General features: G+C 38.2%; 3 protein-coding genes and 1 long non-coding RNA gene across 4 annotated transcripts in view; 3 read left to right on the plus strand and 1 right to left on the minus strand.

Annotated features, from left to right (window-relative positions):
• The first annotated feature begins 91 nt into the window (after positions 1-91).
• LOC139124097 (serine-aspartate repeat-containing protein I-like) lies at positions 92-2,367 on the plus strand. The gene is made up of 2 exons (XM_070690234.1): positions 92-133; positions 997-2,367. The coding sequence occupies exon 2, from the start codon at positions 1,065-1,067 to the stop codon at positions 2,115-2,117; it is 1,053 nt and encodes a 350-aa protein (XP_070546335.1). The 5' UTR covers positions 92-133; positions 997-1,064; the 3' UTR covers positions 2,118-2,367.
• A 1,246-nt stretch (positions 2,368-3,613) lies between these two features.
• LOC139124115 (uncharacterized) lies at positions 3,614-6,039 on the plus strand. Its single transcript, XM_070690259.1, has 2 exons — positions 3,614-3,665; positions 4,109-6,039. The coding sequence occupies exons 1-2, from the start codon at positions 3,637-3,639 to the stop codon at positions 5,325-5,327; spliced, it is 1,248 nt and encodes a 415-aa protein (XP_070546360.1). The 5' UTR covers positions 3,614-3,636; the 3' UTR covers positions 5,328-6,039.
• A 6,275-nt stretch (positions 6,040-12,314) lies between these two features.
• Positions 12,315-13,707, minus strand: LOC139123900 (uncharacterized). The gene is made up of 2 exons (XR_011549784.1): positions 13,222-13,707; positions 12,315-12,518 (listed from the first exon to the last, which is right to left on the minus strand). It is a non-coding gene; the product is annotated as an uncharacterized lncRNA (long non-coding RNA).
• Positions 13,708-13,745: 38 nt separating this feature from the next.
• The window catches only part of LOC139124096 (E3 ubiquitin-protein ligase DCST1-like), a 46,521-nt gene continuing 39,512 nt past the window's right edge, over positions 13,746-20,754 (plus strand). Inside the window, exon 1 of the mRNA XM_070690233.1 lies at positions 13,746-13,995. Coding sequence (XP_070546334.1) covers positions 13,979-13,995 — 17 coding nt within the window. The 5' untranslated portion in view covers positions 13,746-13,978. The remainder of the gene's footprint in view (positions 13,996-20,754) is intronic.

Raw genomic sequence — 20,754 nt, forward strand, 5'->3', positions numbered from 1 at the left:
CTAACTTTCAACACTGAAGCTTTTCATCATGCAACGATACTTAAAAAAGATTTCATTCAAAGTGAAAAGGTCGCTAAAAGCTGGGCAAAATTTGCTTCTGTATTCAAAGGGGAGAAAAGGACCAATAAATCAGGTACGGGTCACATTACAGACTGAAATCAATTTAACATTTTTGAAAGATTACTGGTAACTATTGAAACCCATGGTGTAAAATGCCATACATATTGCCTTGTACTGTCTGGTAGAAATAAATGGTAATCAATAGGATACTTTCCTGACGTGGTGATTTAATATTCCAATGGAAAGCTTTTAGGTCTTATTTGACATCACTTCTTGGTCTTCTGGCCAGAGGTCCATATATCTTTCTTTCATGAATATGACTTTGTTTGTGTACCGTCTATTGACTGTCTGTTCTGTGCTGCTTTGTGTCTATGTTTACAACTATTGTCTTACGAATTCTGACCTACTGGCATTGGATTATGGATTGGTATGATTGCAATTATTGACTCTGTTTCTGTGTCAATTGAGCCTGCTGCGTCACTAGAATAGTTGAAGTGATCGTTACTATGATATACAAAAATGTATATTAATAACAGCCATTTTTACCTGTTTTGTATAGTATTTAATATGTAAGAAGTGACAGCTCGGCAACATTAACCTTGCAGAATTATCCCATGGATGTTAACCATTATCAATTTTGGAATATTACAAATACCATCGGCTGAATGTTTTACTCTATGGTTAATGATCTGGGATTTTTCTTTCATATCTGTTCTGAAAGCTCTGATAATGTTCGAAAAATTAAATGCATGAAATGACCCTGATTCCATGAAAGAGTATGGGAGATTATTTATACAAGCATCAATGAAAATACAAAAGCTTGATATTTGTAATAAAATAGGTGAGATTTGGTTAAATGAACACTTTTCTATTTGTCAAAAGCTATTATATTTACTAAAATCATCATATTTGGGATTTTTACATTATACATTTTAGGAAAACAAAAAAGAAATGGGAAAGAAAAGGAAAAAGAAACTGAACAAAGTGAGGATACACACCGAGGGATGCCAGAAACAAAAGGAATAAAAACAAAAGAAACCACAACAGTGCACCATGGGATTACAGAAGATACAGATACTACAGAAGATAGGGAGACTATAGACACTGCAGCAGTGCACCATGGGATGTCAGTCACAGAAGATACAGAGACTATAAAGGCTGCAGCAGTGCACCATGGGATATCAGTTACAGAAGATACAGATAATACAGAAGGTAGGGAGACTATAGGTCCTGCAGCAGTGCACCATGGGATGTCAGTCACAGAAGATACAGAGACTATAAAGGCTACAGCAGTGCACCATGGGATGTCAGAAAAGGAAGATATGGAGAGTACAGAAACTACAGCAGTGCACCATGGGATGTCAGTCACAGAAGATGCAGAGACTACAGACACTACAGCAGTGCACCATGGGATGTCAGTCACAGAAGATACAGAGACTATAAAGACTGCAGCAGTGCACCATGGGATATCAGTTACAGAAGATACAGAGACTATAAAGACTACAACAGTGCACCATGGGATGTCAGAAAAGGAAGATGTGGAGAGTACAGAGACTACAGTAATGCACCATGGGATGTCAGTGACAAAAGATAAGGAGACTACAGACACTGAAGCAGTGCACCATGGGATGTCAGTCACAGAAGATAGAGAGACTATAAAGACTACAGCAGTGCACCATGGAATGTCAGAAAAGGAAGATATGGAGAGTACAGAGACTACAGCAATGCACCCTGGGATGTCAGTCATGGAAGATAAGGAGACTATTGAAACTACAGCAGTGCAGCATGGGATGTCAGTCAGAGAAGATATGGAGACTGTAGATGGTAGAGCAGTGCACCATGGGATGTCAGTCACGGAAGATATGGAGACAACAGACACTAAAGCGTGCACCGTGGGATGTTGGTCACTGAAACAGAGATTGGTGAAGGCACAGCAATGCAGCCTGGGAGTTCAAATAGAGGTGTGGAGACGACAGATGGTATTACAAAACAATCTTGGGTTGTCAGAGACAAAGAAAGAACTTCTAAGGACAGTAAACAATGTGAGAAATTTCTGAGAAAAGAAAGTGCCAGTAAGGAACAAAGACAAACAAAAAAAGGAAATAACAGGAAAAGAAAGAAGATGAATGAAAGTGACAAAAAAAGAGAACCCAAGGTGCCAAGAAAAGAAATCAGAAGTAGACAATACAAAATATCAAATCATGGAAGGACTGAAAGAAATGAAAGTGGTCCAGTGAAAACAATCCAGACCAAAGACAAAACTCAGAGGATGAAAGAAATGAGTACCAATCCAAGCAATCCACCACCATTAGACCTAACAAAAGCTAAAGAAAATACAGGTGATGTATAATGGTTGTCGTTTGTTTTTAACTTCTTTGTTATTTTTTCTGTACTATAAACACAGTGTCTTGTATTCTCTGAACTTTTTCACTCCCTTTTCCCTCTATAGAGGTCCACCATGCTGGTGAAAGGGTTAACGGTACATTGCAATGCCAAGTGTTCAGCTTGTTGACATAGCCTGCATATGTATAAAGGCAAAAAGCGAATTTTCAGTCTACACCAAAAGTCATACATTGGCAATTTATTTACCTTGAATAATCCTGATTATTGGATCTCTTTGTTGATGTCTACCGATGTTTTATAAATATTTTTGCTATGTTGACAAACTGAAGTCTGGGCATTTCTGTCATTTAGGGCCCACAATCTGTATCTTTTACCATTATTTTTATGATAAGTTTGTGAAAATCAAGCAATTTAGGTGTGTTTATACACTTATTATTAACTACCCTCTGCGGGGACTGTATATGCAATTTTCAACAAGATAAAGATTACACTGTGATTAAATGTTTGCCCAAACATTAAATCACAGCCCCATATGCGGCAAAGCAAAAACCATGGATACTGTGCATATCTGCACCAAAATCGTCACATAAACTGCACAGATTGATCCCATGTAATGAATATGGGTGAATGTCTTCAACTGTGACAGTGTATGTTCTGTTTCCTTTTTAATATTACCAATTTTTGAAAATGGGGGAAATCAAAATGTTTGTTAAAATGTTAATTTACTTGTCAAATGTTTCACAAAAAGATGGTTTCCCAATGCAGTAACAGCCCATATCCCTTCACAGGGTAGAATTCAGAGAAAACCAGGTGAGAATAGAAAGATATTTTGAAGTCAACAAAGTTCAAAAGTTACAGCTAGCGAGACATTAATATACAGAATATATATTAAAGTGGCATTACTTAAAGAGGCACTCCCAATTGGCAATCAGCGCACAGTCGCCACGTCAAATATCGACCATTGGCATTAAAAAAATGTGTTTTAAAATGTTACCAAATGGGAGTGCCACTTTAATTTTGCCTTCTACTTTCACATCGACGGCATTTCTACAGTATCAAAGTTGTGTCCTGCGTAATTCTTGAATCGTCATCTAAGGTATATGCAATCGACATGGATGCTTGTGATTTACACTGAGTTCCATAATAATTGTGCCTTTACCAGTATAAAAACAAATTATGTCATTTATGAAATGAATGCAATGTACAAATTCTGTTGTATTTACAGACACGTCTATGAGTGAACATGGTGAAGATAGTGAAAGGTAATACATATTGTACACAAGTGATCATATATTCAATGGCTGTTGAGGTGAAGCGCATCTCAAAACAGATGATAGAATAGTATTGTGAATAATGTAAAGAATCAAACAAAGTAACTCTTCTGGAGTCAACCCTTAATTAAGGAAAACTGTACTATTGAGAAAAGCAAACTTTGCATGACATAATGTATGAGGCAAAACCAAAGTACATTATTGAGGGAGAGGTTTGCTTATTAGCTAAGGAAGGGATACATTATATTGCCATTATATTATAGTTTTGGCAAAACAAGTGAATTTTAAGTGTAGAAACATCTGGAACCACAGTTCTCCATAATCGGTTATATTATTAGTATGATTTTGGGATGAAGGACAAATCCATACTTTTAGGTATTTAAGATATAACATGGGATACTTTAAAGTTAACGTTGTGTTACATTTACTTTCAGCTCAACCGAGAAAAGTATCCTCATTTTAAATGATGAGTGGGGAACTTCAAAGGGCGGGATTTATACTGTCCATCGACAGATTGCACAACAGGCAAAGGATGCTGGTTTCGATGTCCATGTTACTACTTTAGAAGAACTGTCCAAGGAGGACAAGTCAGACGCCGACGAGAAAGGTATCAAAATAATTAAAGCGATTACAAAAGGATCTACGAAGCCAGATCGTAGCTCCATAAATGTTACTCACAGGACTTATTTTCCAGATTTGGAAAAACAAAAGAATTTTGTGGTCATAATTGGCCATATACCAGTGACGTCAGAGGGTGCTACCGACATCAAAGATGACCGACTAAAAAGATGCAAAGTGATTCAATTCACTCACATTATTGCAGAGGACACTAACGATTTGAAAGAGGGCTCAAACTCAATGAAAAATACAGAAGAAGAGCGAAAAATCATACAGCTCGTGAAGCGTTCCAACGCTGTCTTCTCCGTTGGCCCTCGTGTATACAACCATTATGACGGCAAGTTCCATGGACTACAAAATATTGTACATAGGCAGTACATACCATATCCTGACAGGTGTTTCTTTGATTTACAAATCAAGCCACCAGAACCACACCATATCAAACGAATCCTGACCGTCGGTCGCCTTGAAGGAGGATATGATGTCTTTGTTGAAGCCCTGAGTAATGTTTGCGAAATTTACCAAAAGGTGGGATGGCCTTTACCAAAGTGGGATATCAGAGGAATTCCTGAAGAGGAACAGGAAGAAAGCAGAGATTTTATCAAGACCTACATGACATCAGAATACTTTGATTACAAACTTCATACTTGTGGTACACAGAAGGAGATCATGGAAAATCTGAAGCAAAGTCATCTCTTCGTCATGCCACAGAGACGTGAACCCTTTGGCATTGTTGGTATGGAAGCCATCGCAGCTGGAATTCCTGTCCTCATCACCAAAAACTCTGGTCTCGCAGATTTCATCAAAGAGCACTTCAAAACTGATGCCCAGGCAATGGTTGTAGACATGGGGCTGAACAACTATGCCCATAAGAATAACGTTGATATTTGGCAGAAGCGCATCATTGACGCTCTTGATCCCGAAAATATTGAGAGTAAATTCAGTAAAGCTGCAGAAATAAAGGAGAAACTGCAAGTTTTAAGTGCAATTACTGACACTCACAAAGAATTTCAAAAATTTCTTCAGGGAAACTGAGCGCAAAGAATTGAAACCTGATGACGTTTGTATCACTGACTTTGGAAACATTAAATAACACCACTGAAAATTACGTGACAAATATAACGATATGCATACTTTTTGTACATGAATATAAAACATATTGAAATGTCTCAAATACTTGCAAATTAATGTCTCCATTGACCCTTTTCTCATTTCTACGGATTACATCAAGGTATATTGGATATGTATGAGTGACATACTATCTTTCTGTCAAAGACTGGTTTGTTAATTGATTCAAATAGAATTTTGCAATGATAAAAAACTTAGAAGTACAGTGAATTTGAAAAGATAGACCCCTCTTGACATTTTTCAATAATGTTAGGTTTTTAGCAGATAATGGTACATCTGTCTTTTTCTATAACATGAGCCATGTCTAACCAACTTCAAGATTATGTATGGCAAGAGCACTATGAAAGATACTTCTATCCTTCCACAGAAGGTATTGTGAAAAGTATGTTTTATCCAATGAAACAATAGATGTAACTAAGGAATGAACATGTTTGGTCCTAATTCTACAGTTTTAAGTCTCTCTCGATATCAGGTTGTATAGACAATGTGCCAATAAAAGGGTTACAATGAAAAAACTACATGCAGGAGTGAGTTGCATTCAGAAAATGTTGTTTTTGCTATATTTGTGTTTGTGACTTATGTTTCCAAAAGCCATTCCTAAAGTAGTATGGTCCTGCTATATACAAAGGAGCAATAGTATTCCTGTGTATCCTCATAAGTTATCATAAAATATTTAGGGGTTATTACACGAAGTTTGGGCGATACCGCGTCGTATTCGAGTGATGTGTCCGTATTTTGACGAGTTGCGCAGCAACGAGTCAAAATACGGACACATCACGAGAAACGACGCGGTATCGCCCTAACTTCGTGTAATAACCCCTTTATCATACATGCATGCTTTGGTTATGACTGTTTTCCTACAGACGCTCCGAAATTAGCGACGAAATCAACTTGAAATCGACCTTGCTTCCTCCAGGCTGTACTTATAAAAAGTTGGTTGCTAAGGAGTGATGACTACCGTATCACTTCTTGATATTATTCCGCTATTTGGCCATTCCACAGGTTTTCACAATTTGAAGAAGATTTATTTTTAGTTTAAAATGACGGTGGATGTAAAACATAGGCGGGAGTTCACAAAATGGGTGTGTTTTCGTGTTTTAATACATAACCTCATCCCTGCGTGAAAGTTATGAGGCCGCCAAAATCGGGTCAAAATACTCGCGCCACGCTCAAACTCTTATCGAGTATGAACAGCTGAGAGCACAGAGCAAGCAGCTCTGCGACATCTATGAATGCACATACAGTGGATATAATACCCGTACCAGTCAGTTTATCTTGAAGAATTATACATGTTCCCAGACGTCAAATATGCCGAATTTACCATCTCAGTAAGCGGATTAGTGAAAACATGAAGTGAGTACACTGTAAGCTGTAGTGTCGTCACTCGTTCGTGATTTTGTTGCTGTACGAATAAAGTACATTTAAAGGTATTTCTGTCGTCTGCTCGTATATTTTCCTTCCTGGCTTGCCTAAATGGAACTAAACTTCCTTTAACAGCCAAAGCGAAAGTTTGACTTTCCCTAGATGGCACATTGTATCTGAAACCCGCACCGCATCGGTGCCACCACTGTGAACTGACAGGTACAAATCGGAAATATCATGTGCACCTTCAACCTTGTCTGTCGCAAGTATTTTCAGTGTGGTTGGATTTTCGTGGCTCATTTACGACTGTAAACGATGCAATTCACCACCCAGATACTTTAAGCTCATCAACAGGAAACTTGTCGTAAACCGATTATATCATGATGCTCTGTCAACCGATATCTTTACGTGCAATGATACTTCCATGGTGTAATCTTCAGCAGCGTAGACGACACGAAACACTGCACCGTGCACCGCCACGGGACCGGCCGTGAATTGAGAGGTGTCGGCAAATTATACAAATTTTCAATACGTTTGTTTGTATGTTTTTGGTACAACTGTACTTGTGCCTAAGGGCAATGCCCATGAAGTGACTGCAAACAACAGAATTTTGACCATAATCATAATGACGTTTAGGATTGCCATTTATGTTATTCGCTCAGCTGTTTTATATGTGCATACAGCGAAGGTCACGCGTCCGAGTCACTGTAAGTAGTTCGGTTACAGTGAAAATATAATTCGTATTTTCACTAGTAAAAACTGGGCTCATATCAGTACCGTCTGAACAATAGAAGAATGGCAATACAGGCAAAGCATGTATGATAAATCTTCACATTCACATAGGTGTAATGTGTCAAGGTAGTTGTCTCATTAACTTCCGACAACAAATGGCACTAATCAATCATACACGTGATAGTTCATAAGGAAATCCTCAAATCGAGTGAGCAATCTGTATTTATTCTAAATATGGCCTTTGAACCTCTGTTTTCTTCTTCAAATAAGAAATTGAAAACAAATGTGACTCTTTCCATTTTTCATGTTCTTTTTTTATGACTTGCCTCTTTGTAATGTAAAGTTGATTCAGAAAGGTTGAATGCGCCTCAGGGACAGATTTTCAGACTCTCAAACTTTTACAATATACTTTTGCCCATCACTTGTGACTCATTTTGAATGTTATGGTGTAAACAAAGTTTCCATACTTTTTAATGTGGAAATCAGAATTTAATTTTCTCGCATAGAGATAACATTGGAATGGCAGCCATTTTGAATTTCAAATACCTGTAAATATGGGTACGTAGTTTTTCTGATGCCAGATATTGCACAGTGACCTCCAATTTTTATTTCTGATTTTTGAAATGGAAATATTCACAGAAAATTACTGTACTGTTGTTATTATCTGAAAAAATAGTGTCAATGACACTGTCCTCCCATTTTACAGAGATACTAAGTACTAATACAAACATGACATTGCATTCTTACAGGTTGACTAAGAAAATTCCATTGCAAGTCCAAATTAGTCTTGTACCCCAGCAATATGAAATGCTCCACCTCATAATGACTTTACACATCTGACAGAAAAACATCCCTAGGATCAAGACAATCATGCTTTACAGCAATCCAACAAATATTTTGGGAGAAAATGATTTTTTGACCAAAAATGGGAAAAATTGCCTCAAAAAACAAATATGAAAATTTCACCACAATTTGAACAAATCTGACAAAGGCCAACCCTAGGATCATACATACAAGTTTTCAAGGCAATGGGATGAGCGCTTTCAGAAAAGATTTTTCGACAAAAAAACAGGAAAATTGCCAAAAAAATACAATTTTCAAAATTTCACCACAATTTGAAGAAATGTAACTTAACGATGCGACTCAGGTTCAAAGGTCAATTTTAGCAATTTTTTTTTTATTTCAAATTTCGAACCACTGACACGTGGTCTTTCTTTTGGGGAAAGGTGTTGGGTCACATCGTACCGGGAAATTCCTGAAATATTACTAAAATGGCAAACTATCAGCTACACCGTGTGCCATTATTTCCCTTTTGTCTTAACGGTCGCGGATTACCGACCACGATATCTTTGATAAACACGCAGAGATTATGTATAGGCTTGGCGGTATAGTGCGCATGCGCTAGCTTCAACGTTATGCTCAGCGTTTTGAACTCTGCATGTATCGGTACGGCAAACACGTCGAGCAGACGTAAGCCGGCGCTCGCGCTCCGTACCGTCGAAAAAGCAAGCGAGGTCCACAAAAGCGGACCTGAAAAAGACGGCAACGTGCGCAAAGGTCGATTTAAATGTAAAACAGTCCGACTTTGGCTCATACTCCCTGCAATAACGATCAAGAATGCAGTGAAGAGTCAGATTTGGCTGAGGACGCAGACGATAACGGAGACGTGCTCAGTTCAACAACTATGAAAGTATTTGACACGCTGCTTTTCGAACATATTAGGCTATGCTGATTACATACCCGAGTCCAAAAATTAGCCTGAGCGAGATGAAACTTCTGTTAGTTGCGATAATTTTATCACTCTTGCTGTACATGCTTGGTGCTAGTATCGTGTTCTTTTATATTTTCAAACTCGAGTTTTCTATCGTACAGTCTTTTTGTGTCTGCTGAGAAACCTTGAACAACACCGTACCCGACATCACGCGACATTTATGTCAAGGAGTTTCCCAAGCCAGTGCAGGAATTCATACACACATAATGTAGATTCACAAGAGCAAGTTCAGGGATCTGCTAATTTTTCGAAACGAAATGCAAATATTTTTTTTTTATTTCATGCCTTTTCTTTCTTTGAATATAACCCAAAAATTAAATAACGTCAAACGTGAATTGCGAGGGTTCACAAATGATTCTTTTGTGCGTGTTGTCTAAACTTATCAATTACCTGCAGACTCAACAGCTGCTAGCTGGACCTCAACACTGAACGTAAAACAAACCCGGCTCAACTTCTAGAAGTGCTGAAACTAGCAATTTTTGCTATATGAGGTCAGTCATCGAAAGATTGACTAAAAGTAAAAATCTCCGAAATAATTATGTGTGCGCTGGTATTGCGCAAGTCGAGTGACTCCACTGTAGACTAGTCGATACTCTGTCTCTTGGAACACGCTGTCGATGACAGCCTGCACTGTTCTACGCTACGGCGTGATTATTATTAGTTTGATAAAATCGGTACAAGAACACATATAAATAGAGTTTGAAAAAATAACACGAGTCAATCTCTCCCGTCGTAACAAAGGGCGACAAGTTTGCAGTGCGGTGCAAAAGCTAAGAAAATACGACAGACATTTTATGTTGTCAAAAGTTACGTGTGTTCGTCTCATCTTGAGGTAGGAAAACTAGCAAGTGACGTCCCGTTCGCACAGTGTCAGCGCTAACATGAACTTGACAATCACTTTTCACAAAGAACATGCATAAATTGCCGATCGCGAGACAGGAAGTAGACAACTTGAGTCAAGAACAAGTGAATGCCCGACGCAATCGCGCGACGACAGCACATAAGTCTCGATCGGATAGACTTTTTTACGCAAGTTTCGACCTCTTTGTCTTGACTGTGAACTCTGGTAACCAGATTGTAACTGTTGAGACAACAGTATACAGTTAATCTACTAGTTAAACGTTCCAAAAATGGATGAAATCGCTAAGTACCCCTCTGTGTTTGTTGTGTAAATACCACCCACTGCTGGCACTAAGCATTTGCCAGTTCAGTGTATAATTTCTTTCTATTTTCACACGATCTGCAATCCTAAACATATTCAAAATTCCAAAAACTGACTCTAAATATTTCAACTTAGTCCTGGTGTAAGAAAATTCGCAGAAAATAGTCCGCGAGTCGGACTTCTTGGTCACAATGTGTGACGCATAGGTCGTTTACACAAATCGTCGATTTTCTCACTTCCGTTTTTGGCAGTGCGTACATTATTCAAATAAGTATAAGTCGGCGGCGCCTGGACAGACTAGCCTGATTTTTCACCTGTGGACAGTTAATGAATATATCTGAAAGACCCTGTCTCAGATTTCCGATAAAGGACCTGGAAGTGAAGATATCCTGACAAACGTGAACAAAGGCCGATAATTTATGCAAAAGACGTCAAGTTGACACTTTGAAGGTGCATTGTGCGAAAACAAAAGCGAATTTCAAAAATCCGGGACACGGTTTTTTGCCCAGTATACCCAGCCGTCGATTGCCGTAAACAGATTCACCAAGGCCGATTGGAGATTTGTACTTACACTTTTTTGAGTAAAAAAACTAAAAAACACGTGTTTTTGAGTAAAACAGCCGTATGCGCACTGTTTTTAAAAAACTAACAAATTTTCTGAACTCTTCGGTGACCGAGCAGATAAAAAAAGTACCACATGTCGGGTGTGTGACCACGTCTTCTTTGTGAAAATGAGGATTGAAAATAAGTGACAATGAACCTGAGTCGCTACCTTAAGACACTATAAAGAGCCTGCGTACCAAGTTTCAACCAAATCTGGCCACTGGTTACAGAGTTTTAGCAATTTGCATGATTTTTCCTTTTTCCCCTTCATTTGCATATTTTTGACTTTGACATGTTTATTTCAACAAATTCACATCTCCACCCCTGGGTTCACCTGTCCACCAAATACTAAGATGGTAGGTGCTGCGATTTAGGAGTTTTTAATGTGGACAGAAATACATCCGCACATACTAACATGGAAGTATTGGGAAAGGCTACTATGTACACTGTCCCATGAACTCTGCTGGAAGCTGCCCTCTGTCTTGGGTATCACTGTCCATTTTTCAGTTGTTGACTTGGTATATCAAGTTTAGAAGCATGATAATTTTGATCATACATAAAATGTTGGATGTGGCTGCATCACTGTTGTCAATTCCTGGTTTTGCAATTTTTCAAGCATCGAGACTTGAATATATAGGCATCATTTATGCTAATTTTTAAGAACATACTTACTTATTGTTCCTTTTGTCTATGGCCAAAGTTAGGTCTGTACATACTACTAAGTATGTGTATAGGCCGAAAAATGTAAATTAGCTAGGTAGGCATCGGCCATACAGACTTAAAAATTAGCATAACCACTTAACAATACATACTTAAAGCGCGTAAATATAAGCAGGTAAAATTGGTATGTAAAATTTACATATATTAATTAGCATATATATAAGCAGGTAAAATTGGTATGTAAAATTTACATATATTAATTAGCATATATACATACTTCTTGACAATAAGTATGTATGTTCTTAAAAAATAGCATACATGATGCCTATATATTCAAGTCTCGATGCATGAAAAAAATTGCAAAACCAGGAATTGACAACAGTGATGCAGCCACATCCAACATTTTATGTATGATCAGAGTTCATGGGACAGTGTACATAGTAGCCTTCCCAATACTTCCATCCATTACAAATTTACTCGGTTCAGAATCATTTTGTAATGAACTGTAGTGGATAGACTTGCCATGTAAGAAACTAAAAATTAGTCTTACCTCAACATAGGGAACAAGACAGCACAAGAAGCAACAAGACAACACAAGAAGCAGTTCTCTGATGTCAAGTTTGCAAGCTCTTTATTTCATACTGGAAGGGGAGGTTCATGTGAAAAACCCAACAGAACACATCTTAAAGTCTGCATTTGATTGTTCACATTATCCAAAGTTGTTTTCGATGCCATCCTTATGTTTCCGATCTTGTTCTGAAACTTCACATTGGTCTGCTCATCTTCTTGGCCTTTGCCCATAGATACACTGAGAATAAAAATGATAATAACAGACAAGGATGTCATTACATGTGGAAAGTGAAATTGCTTGTACTTCGTCGACTATCCTTAATATAAAAATTCATGGAAAGAGCATTCACGTGCTTAAATGAAATTATAATAATTAATATAAAATAATTTACCTGATAAAAACACTCATGACATATCTATAAATTATGTTCGTTGTGATTACCAAATCTTTGCTTTTCAGCCTCATTTTCCACATTTATTAGTGACACACCATTCAAAACTACAACTATATACTGACCGGTGGTGATTGGGTTCAGCACATCTCAAACAGAAGAAATGTAAATCAAAAAGTATCCCTTTATAATATTAAAACCAGGTCAAAGTTTAAATTAAAAATATATGAGTATCTGTTGTATATCATCCATCCGGTCAAAATTTTGAATCAATGAGTAAAATAACAGATAATAGCCTGGCTCTATTCGTTACTACAACTCTCCTTGTAATTAACGCACAGAGATAGACAGTGTGGAGTAACACTTCACTGTCTATATTGAGGTACCAACCTCAATATCATGGTTTAATTTTTGCCAACACCGTCCATTCGTTTCGTATACTTGAACAGGGTTCACCAAGAATGACATCAATATAGCGCGACTAAAGAAGTGAAAACTGCGAAAATTACAGAGACAACTCGTGGATAAGGCGTATTGGAAATTACTGACCGAATTTTTTAAACGACCTCTTCAATCTCTGCTACCTCCATGCTTCGATCGTGTATGCATATGGGTTGTGTTCGTGTTCTACGGGACGATATCGCGGTCGATCTCAGAATCGGTCATCCAATGGCCATCAACGCATTGTAAACGCTGTTTGTTGGTTTTAAATTCATAGCTAACCTGTACATACCCTGATGATTATGTCCTACGGTAATTTTACGCGAAACTCTGTCAAAATCAGAGCGAAAAGAGGTGACGATTTTCTCTCTCACTCAAAACGTCCTAACATCCCAGCAGTGCATATCAGATTTAATTTGCCGCTTAGGATTTGACCCGTGACCTTTTGGCAACTTGACCAATCATAAAGAAATCTTCACATGATCTACAATAATCTGACCAATCATAAAGAAGTCTTCACATGATCTATGACATCATCAGGCGTGATTCTAAAGTCCTGGGTTCAAAGTCTGACCCATGTGACCCACGCACTCAGCCAGCTAGCAACGTGATCAAACACAGCTCGCGTTTGAAAAGCTAAAACGACAGAAAATCCATTACATGTAAACCTTTACCAGATCATCACAACGCTCTGCAAAAACGTCTCCGACATACAAGTCTCGTGACTTACAAACTTGGCCCGATGATGACTTTCATCGCGCACGTCCGGCGTGAGTCGATGTTGAAACTGTGCTTATTACGCTGGGATAGGGCATCATACGTAGTCGTAAGCTTTCAATCTACTCTGTGGTCGGACTCGTAGTTCATGTTTGAAAGGGCCCGGTAAGAAAACACAAAAGAACCAGATATACGTTATTTTTGAGTTGCAGTTCTTTGAAAGACTAGGCTTTTAAAGGGAGATATGCACGTGAAATAAGTTCAACCATATTTTACGTGGAGCTCAACGTTCATTTTTCGCAAAGCGTTTTTTTGCAGATCGTCCATGTAGCCGACACGAACACGAACTGTCTGATCGTTTTTGTAGTTTTTTTTTCAGTAGAAACAGTTATGCATTCAATGAGAACTGATCATTTGCAAAACGTACATAAAAAGTCTGTGACTGATTTTCTGTACCGATCAAAGTCAAATGGTAGTTTTTTCACACAATTTGTTGAACTTGAAAATCAAATCAACTATCACACATTTCCGAATATGCAGCGTATGTCTGTCACCGTCACCATTCTAGTATAGTGCAGACTAAAAATACGTGACACCGGCCCAAAACAACATAAGTCTGTAGGAAATTAAACGTACTTGTTTATTTGACCAAGTAGATAACAAAATAAGTAGTTATGCTCTCCGGACGTAAACAATTAGGTATGTATGATCACAAAATAAGTATGTATGAAGTTCGAACCACTTATTTTCCCAAAAATAGGTCGTTTTGGATCGGTACAGACCTAATCACTACACAGTAACTACTTGATAAGTCGTTCAGTTTTCCACGGGCTGGTACCTTATTTCATTAGAACTGATGGACTTTGGGATAGATCTGTGGTCAGAGTGTACATTGTAGCTTTCATTGAAGGTGTTGTATTTGTGACTTGTTTTTTAGGTTTTAAGAGACCTGATTGTAGCATCAGTTGTTTACATAAATTTGTAAACACCATGGTTACCTGCAGTTCACTAGTTACCAGAGACAGTTTTGATTTGATTTCATGGACAATAAAACTATTGACAGACCATGCACTGTCATTGACAAAGGATGTTTTCAACTTGACACCATCATTTTGTCAGAGTGTAACAGACATACAAGAAAGAAGTCACTTTGACACCTTCCACTACAGTTGTAATAGGTCCATATATCTTTCTTTCATAAATATGACTTTGTTTGTGTACCGTCTATTTACTGTCTGTTCTGTGCTGTTTTGTGGCTATGTTTACAACTATTGTTCTTACGAATTCTGACCGCTGTCATTGGATTATGGATTGGTATGATTGTGATTATTTTACATGTATAAATTCTGATCACATGGGAACACAGTCTAATTGATACTACCATGTCAGTGTTTCCTCTGGCTAAAATTACCTGTTAGCCATTCTGGCTAATTGGGACCAAAATTGATTAGCCAGAACTAGCCATCCAAATTTACATGTATTCGGCATGTGTGATTTTGGAGACTGACAGTTGAATATTTAATGACCCACTCAGGTGGGTCCTATCAGCTGCTATAGTACTGTAGCAAAGAAATGGCAAAACAAGTTAAGAACAACTTTTACGGAACAAACTGCTTTCTTTATTACTTGCAACATTCATAACAAACTTTAGTCCCTGTTGTTTCACACTTATGTAACTTCTGTATCACAAGCGTTGCATCAATTACAGGTAACTTCAATATATTCTCACTGAAAGATCCATTGCCTCTGCCACATGATAGTCATCAAGTGCTTTCAGTTCTCCAATCACAGAGTTTAATTTCTGTACCGATTGTTCACTTTGAGAAAGTGTACTGGTATTACATTTTGTACACTAGTTGTAAAGAGCCTCCTGTCTCTATTGGTAGTCCAAACATTTAGTTTCAAAATAAAACTGCTCTATGGATGGGCCTTCACTAGCTATTCTCAAGTGTGTTAACGTTTTCTGTCTTACGTTTATTTGTCAAGGATGTTTATCAAATTGAACTGACTCATATCAGCGGCTCTTGCGGTGCATTCATGGCAAGTCATGTGCTGATGTTTTCTCAGGTTTCGTGAAATTGTCCTTCTTTGGAATGTCTGATCGCCTACCGGATGTAAATATATATTGTCCTGTCTGGCCGCCTGACACTTCTTTATGGAAACTTTCTTCTCATTGTCAAACACTAACCATGGAAATTCAACAAAACATTCTTATGCAGTTTCCTCGTTTTTTCATAACTTGTATTACCCCGCAACTCGGCGAACGGGCTGTAGTCACGGTGCAATTTTCTTTTCCGCTGACTTCGAAGTTGTGCTCGGACATGCCAGCCTAGCATTGCTGCAAGTTGTATGTATAAACTGCCTCTGCCGTCATGTCCTTCTTCTCGTTCTTGTCACACTGGTTTCATTCTGTTCACCAGCCTAGCAACCATCGGCGGCTGCTGTCAGCTGAGCTTTTGAAAGTACCCCGCAATCAAATAGGGTTTTTCTAACTGCGTAGGGCCGTTGTTTACGAAGCACTTGTCATGAAACGAAATCACCGCATGCAGCCATCTCGTGGCAAATTACTCCCTAAGTTACTGATTGCAATACATGTCTGAGACTGCGCACTAAAGCAAGGAAAGAATGGCTACCTAGGGATGTTGAAAAATATCTCTGCCTGTCTGCTGCATTCTCGATCAGCGAATCGGCCCCCTGAAAATTTGGTTCACCAGTTTGGTGAAGAGGGGCTGAAAACAATTCGCCAATCCAACGTTTGATTCGCCATTTTGCTGTCTGGCGAGCGGCAGCAGAAACACTGCAGACGCAAGAGTAGACACCGGGTCCTAATTTTATTTACATGTAGTCTTTGGACTGGGCAAAATTTGCAGTCACCTAAGTCTGTGTACGGTGATTTGTGTTCGTCCACTATGTTTCCCCATTTAGGTGGAGGGTAACGTAGTGAATGGAACATGTACACAGAGGTCCACACAGCATCGTACCTATGGAGCATTAGCTACGTTGACAGTAGCTCATGTTACTGGAAAAGACCAAGAGTAGCCTAACCTAAACTTTCTTACGTAAACGTTTTCTTTTTCTGAAGTACATCACAGCATAGACCCTGGAGCGAGAATCTCCTTTAAGAAAATATATTCTTGCTCATTCACTCGATAAAACTACGTGAGTGAGGAGATCATACCAAGACATCCGGCCCAAGATATCCCATGAAATACTGAACCTAATCTTTCCAAAACAAATAATAACAAAACAAAAACATAAAAGACACATTAGTGAAGGCAAGACTAAACCATGTGACTAAACAAATGAACGAACGAACGAACGGCAACGACATGTTAACAGCGTCTTCAACAAATCTTTAAGAAATCAAAACATGTATATTCTAACAACACTGTTAGTAGATCCAAGCAATTAAACAAGAAGCAAAAAAAACTATAAATTCCAGCGACTGATAAAGGAACTACTCAGCATTCCAAAACGAAAGCGTCAAAAGGACACAGTGTCTCAGACATAACCGACCCGGCTTTGTTTCGACATGGCTAGTTTCTAACACCAAAAGGCGGACACATGAATATACTACACTCAAATAGTCACTATAAACAACTACACAATGAGACTTTACCACCAAACGTTAAACCACACGACTACCAACATTATTTGTTAGTCGATGTGTGGAGCCGCGTTCCCTTATTTTACTTACAATGTGTCATGCTTTCCTGTGTTTTGCTAAACTGCTAATGAGACTTTTAATTACAATGTTGTTTTCCAAGTCACCTACCAAACCATTCTAAAGGGTGATCAAGATGGCCAGAACAGCCAATTTTGACCAATTAGGTTCAAGAATCTGGGAAAAGGTACTAAAGCGTGTTATACCACTCCAGGTCATGTGACCTATTGTTCTTGCCATCCATTTATCCCTGAAAACACGACTGACACCTATTGTTCTTATGCAAAATAAGTAATCAGTCATACTTTTATTCATATGTAAATAAGTAATCACCACACTTTAATGAAAGAAAATCATTATCATATCAATAAAAGTGTAGTGATTACTTATTTAAATATGAAAAAAACTATGACTGATTACTAATTTGCAAGAGAACAATAGGTCAAGTCGAGATGTCTAAAGCATTCACACACATTCAATAACAAAATGAAGACATTTTTTCAACTGATATGTTATAGCATCACATTTTATAATTCAATTTTAACTTTCTTTGAACCATGCTCAATGTAAGCAACATGATTTGTTGATGAAAGCTGTCCATCTTTAGATTCGGCGTCTTCTTGGGTTGGACCAATCTTGTCTGTTTTGTTACATTGTTTTGTCGTCACTTGAGAAACTGGTTTACTTACAGATTCCTCTGATTTAACACTAGATGGAGGTGGTAGTAATATATTCGACACATGCTTTTGTTGTGCAGTAGACATACATTTGAGGCGCGTAAACCGTCATCTGATCTGTGACCTGTTTGTTCTTTGATAAGCTGCTCATCGAATCCCTGATGGTACAGAGATGTTGCTGCATTCACCTGAAATTATCAAACACAAGACATATGTGACAAATATCATGGAAATAAGTACAGCCTTTTTGTAACGTTTGTGGAATAGTCGAAAGAAATTCTGTGATACTGCTGCACACACAACAAATTGTTTTGGTCAATGAATTTAATTTTATAACTTTACAGAATTCGTTTTGTGTATAAATATTTTAGTAAAAGAATAAATTACCTTGCCAGAATATCCAGTGTGCTGGCAGTCTGGCCAAGCCATCTTGCACATTTGCTTTGTGTAAAGACGTATATTTTCTGGCAGGAGAACTTGATTATCCCTTGGCAAGGGTCATCGATAGTACAATCCCGTCCGGTGTTATCATCGCCAAGTACTTTTTTATAAGTTGAAGTACACATCGTGGATTTTATGCGCTCCGTAGTAGCGGCTGCTCTTATAGGGCAGTTTGCCCGTGTAAAATCCACTTTGGTTGTTTTTACATGGCCGTCCATGGAACTCTAGGTAGTCTCTTGGGTCATCAGATCAGACAAGTTGACAAGGTCCATCTTGACCAGTCGAAAACACGAAAATGGTATTGAAAGCCTGATGCATCCACGAGGCAATCACATGCATCAACAGATTGAATTCCTTCTCTCTAGCCAATAGCCAACAAGATATAGTAAGGCAAACCATTTTATCTAACCAATCAGACTAAAACAGTTTCCTTCTACACAGGTGCATTATACCACTCTATAGCCCTTATTCAAATGCAGATTTGCAGTTGACCAGAGCCCTTGTCCTACTTGTCTGGGATAGGTCATTCTCCCAAACTCGCATGCCAGGTGCATAATGACCTCTGTGAACCTTTCGACGTACAATGGCTCACTCCATTCCATTGTGGATATTCAAATCAAAAGTAGACGATTTATTGACAGTAATTTTCAAATTTTAGAGAAGATTGGCCTGTTTTTCGTGGTATAAGTCGTTAATCGCACCTCGTAGGTGAGCTGTTACAGTTGTAATCACCACACTTATGGTCAGGAACTTGTAAACATCACTCGGCCTTCGGCCTCGTGATGTTTACAAGTTCCTGACCATAAGTGTGGTGATTACAACTGTAACAGCACACCTACTCGTGCAATTAACTATACTAATAGATATGTTGATGCAATAAACATTGAGAATGGTAGGATTGAGAGAGGTGTGAATAGTCCAACCTGTTCAGTTTCTGTGTTGGGAAAACTTTGAATGACTCAACTATTTTATGGTTGCTTGATCTCTGTTGTACAGATGTTCACAACAAATGTAAATTGCAATTATTAAGTGGCCTGCAGACACCGACGTTGCAAACTTCACAAGCCTTGTGTGTCAGTGCTACAATGCTGTACGCTGCAAATTTCATTGTTTATCAAGTGTGCAAAAACAATTTTGTCTTGTACTGACTGTATTTATTATATAAATGTTACTCACATTTTAATAGATATATTCTCGTTCAACACAAAGATTTTACCTTTTTTGAATTTTACCCACATACCGTAAGTATTCTGTGCCATTTTGAGTGATTTCAACAAAATGTCAGTTAAAATCTTCTTGCACTGATACTACACTAAACTTCGGTATATTTGTCCCTCTTCTGAGTCTTCAAAATCTTTCAACACAAATATCTCAGGATTTGTTCAACAGAGAGGTGTCCTTAATAGTTCCATTTACGGCCTTGGTCTGACGTCAGATTGTCTTGCCAGAAAATATATTTATAAGATTACAATTTCAGAGGAAAACAAAAGGATATGACATCTCCATAATACTCTTACAGACAAGAACAAACTTGATCACTGGGATGGAGTCCCCTACGTTTAAAAGCCTTTTAGGTAATCCCTGGGATCACCTTTGTTCTAGTCTGTAAGAGGATTATGGAGGTGTGATAGCCTTTTCTTTTCTATTGAAATTGTAATCTTGTGGGTAAACGCGGCGCCAACATAGGCCTTTAAACTTGTAACATTTTCCTTGGAGAATCTGTACATAGCAGAGGCGCATCTGTGTAGACAAGTAACAGAGACATCCTCATTAAGAGGTGTCCTGACAATACGGATATCCTGATTATAGGAGTGTCCTGATTATAAAGGTGACTTGATAACAGAGGTTTCCTAAAGACAGAGGTGTCCTGACAATAGATGTCCTGATTATAGAGGTGACCTGAGTACAGAGGTCTCCTAAACACAGGTGTCCTGACAATAAAGATGTCCTGATTATAGAAGTGTCCTGATTATAAAGGTGTCCTTATAACAGAGGTTTCCTAAACACAGAAGTGTCGAGAAGGACAGATTTTAGGATACTATTGACTTTTCTCACCAGAAATGACTTCAAAGCTCTGATATTTTTATCAGAGTGATAGAGTCTCTGCAAGACATCAACTGTCATTGTCTCCTTTGACAATTC

Source organism: Ptychodera flava (genome assembly GCF_041260155.1).
Source record: "Ptychodera flava strain L36383 chromosome 23 unlocalized genomic scaffold, AS_Pfla_20210202 Scaffold_23__1_contigs__length_28996876_pilon, whole genome shotgun sequence".
Taxonomy (NCBI): Eukaryota; Metazoa; Hemichordata; class Enteropneusta; family Ptychoderidae; genus Ptychodera; species Ptychodera flava.

Bases quoted from the DNA above. Each gene is read 5' to 3' on its own strand.
- LOC139124097 (XM_070690234.1), top strand. From the start codon at position 1,065: ATGCCAGAAACAAAAGGAATAAAAACAAAAGAAACCACAACAGTGCAC.
- LOC139124115 (XM_070690259.1), top strand. From the start codon at position 3,637: ATGAGTGAACATGGTGAAGATAGTGAAAG. The intron at 3,666-4,108 runs GTAATACATATT...ATTTACTTTCAG, and splicing joins CATGGTGAAGATAGTGAAAG to CTCAACCGAGAAAAGTATCC.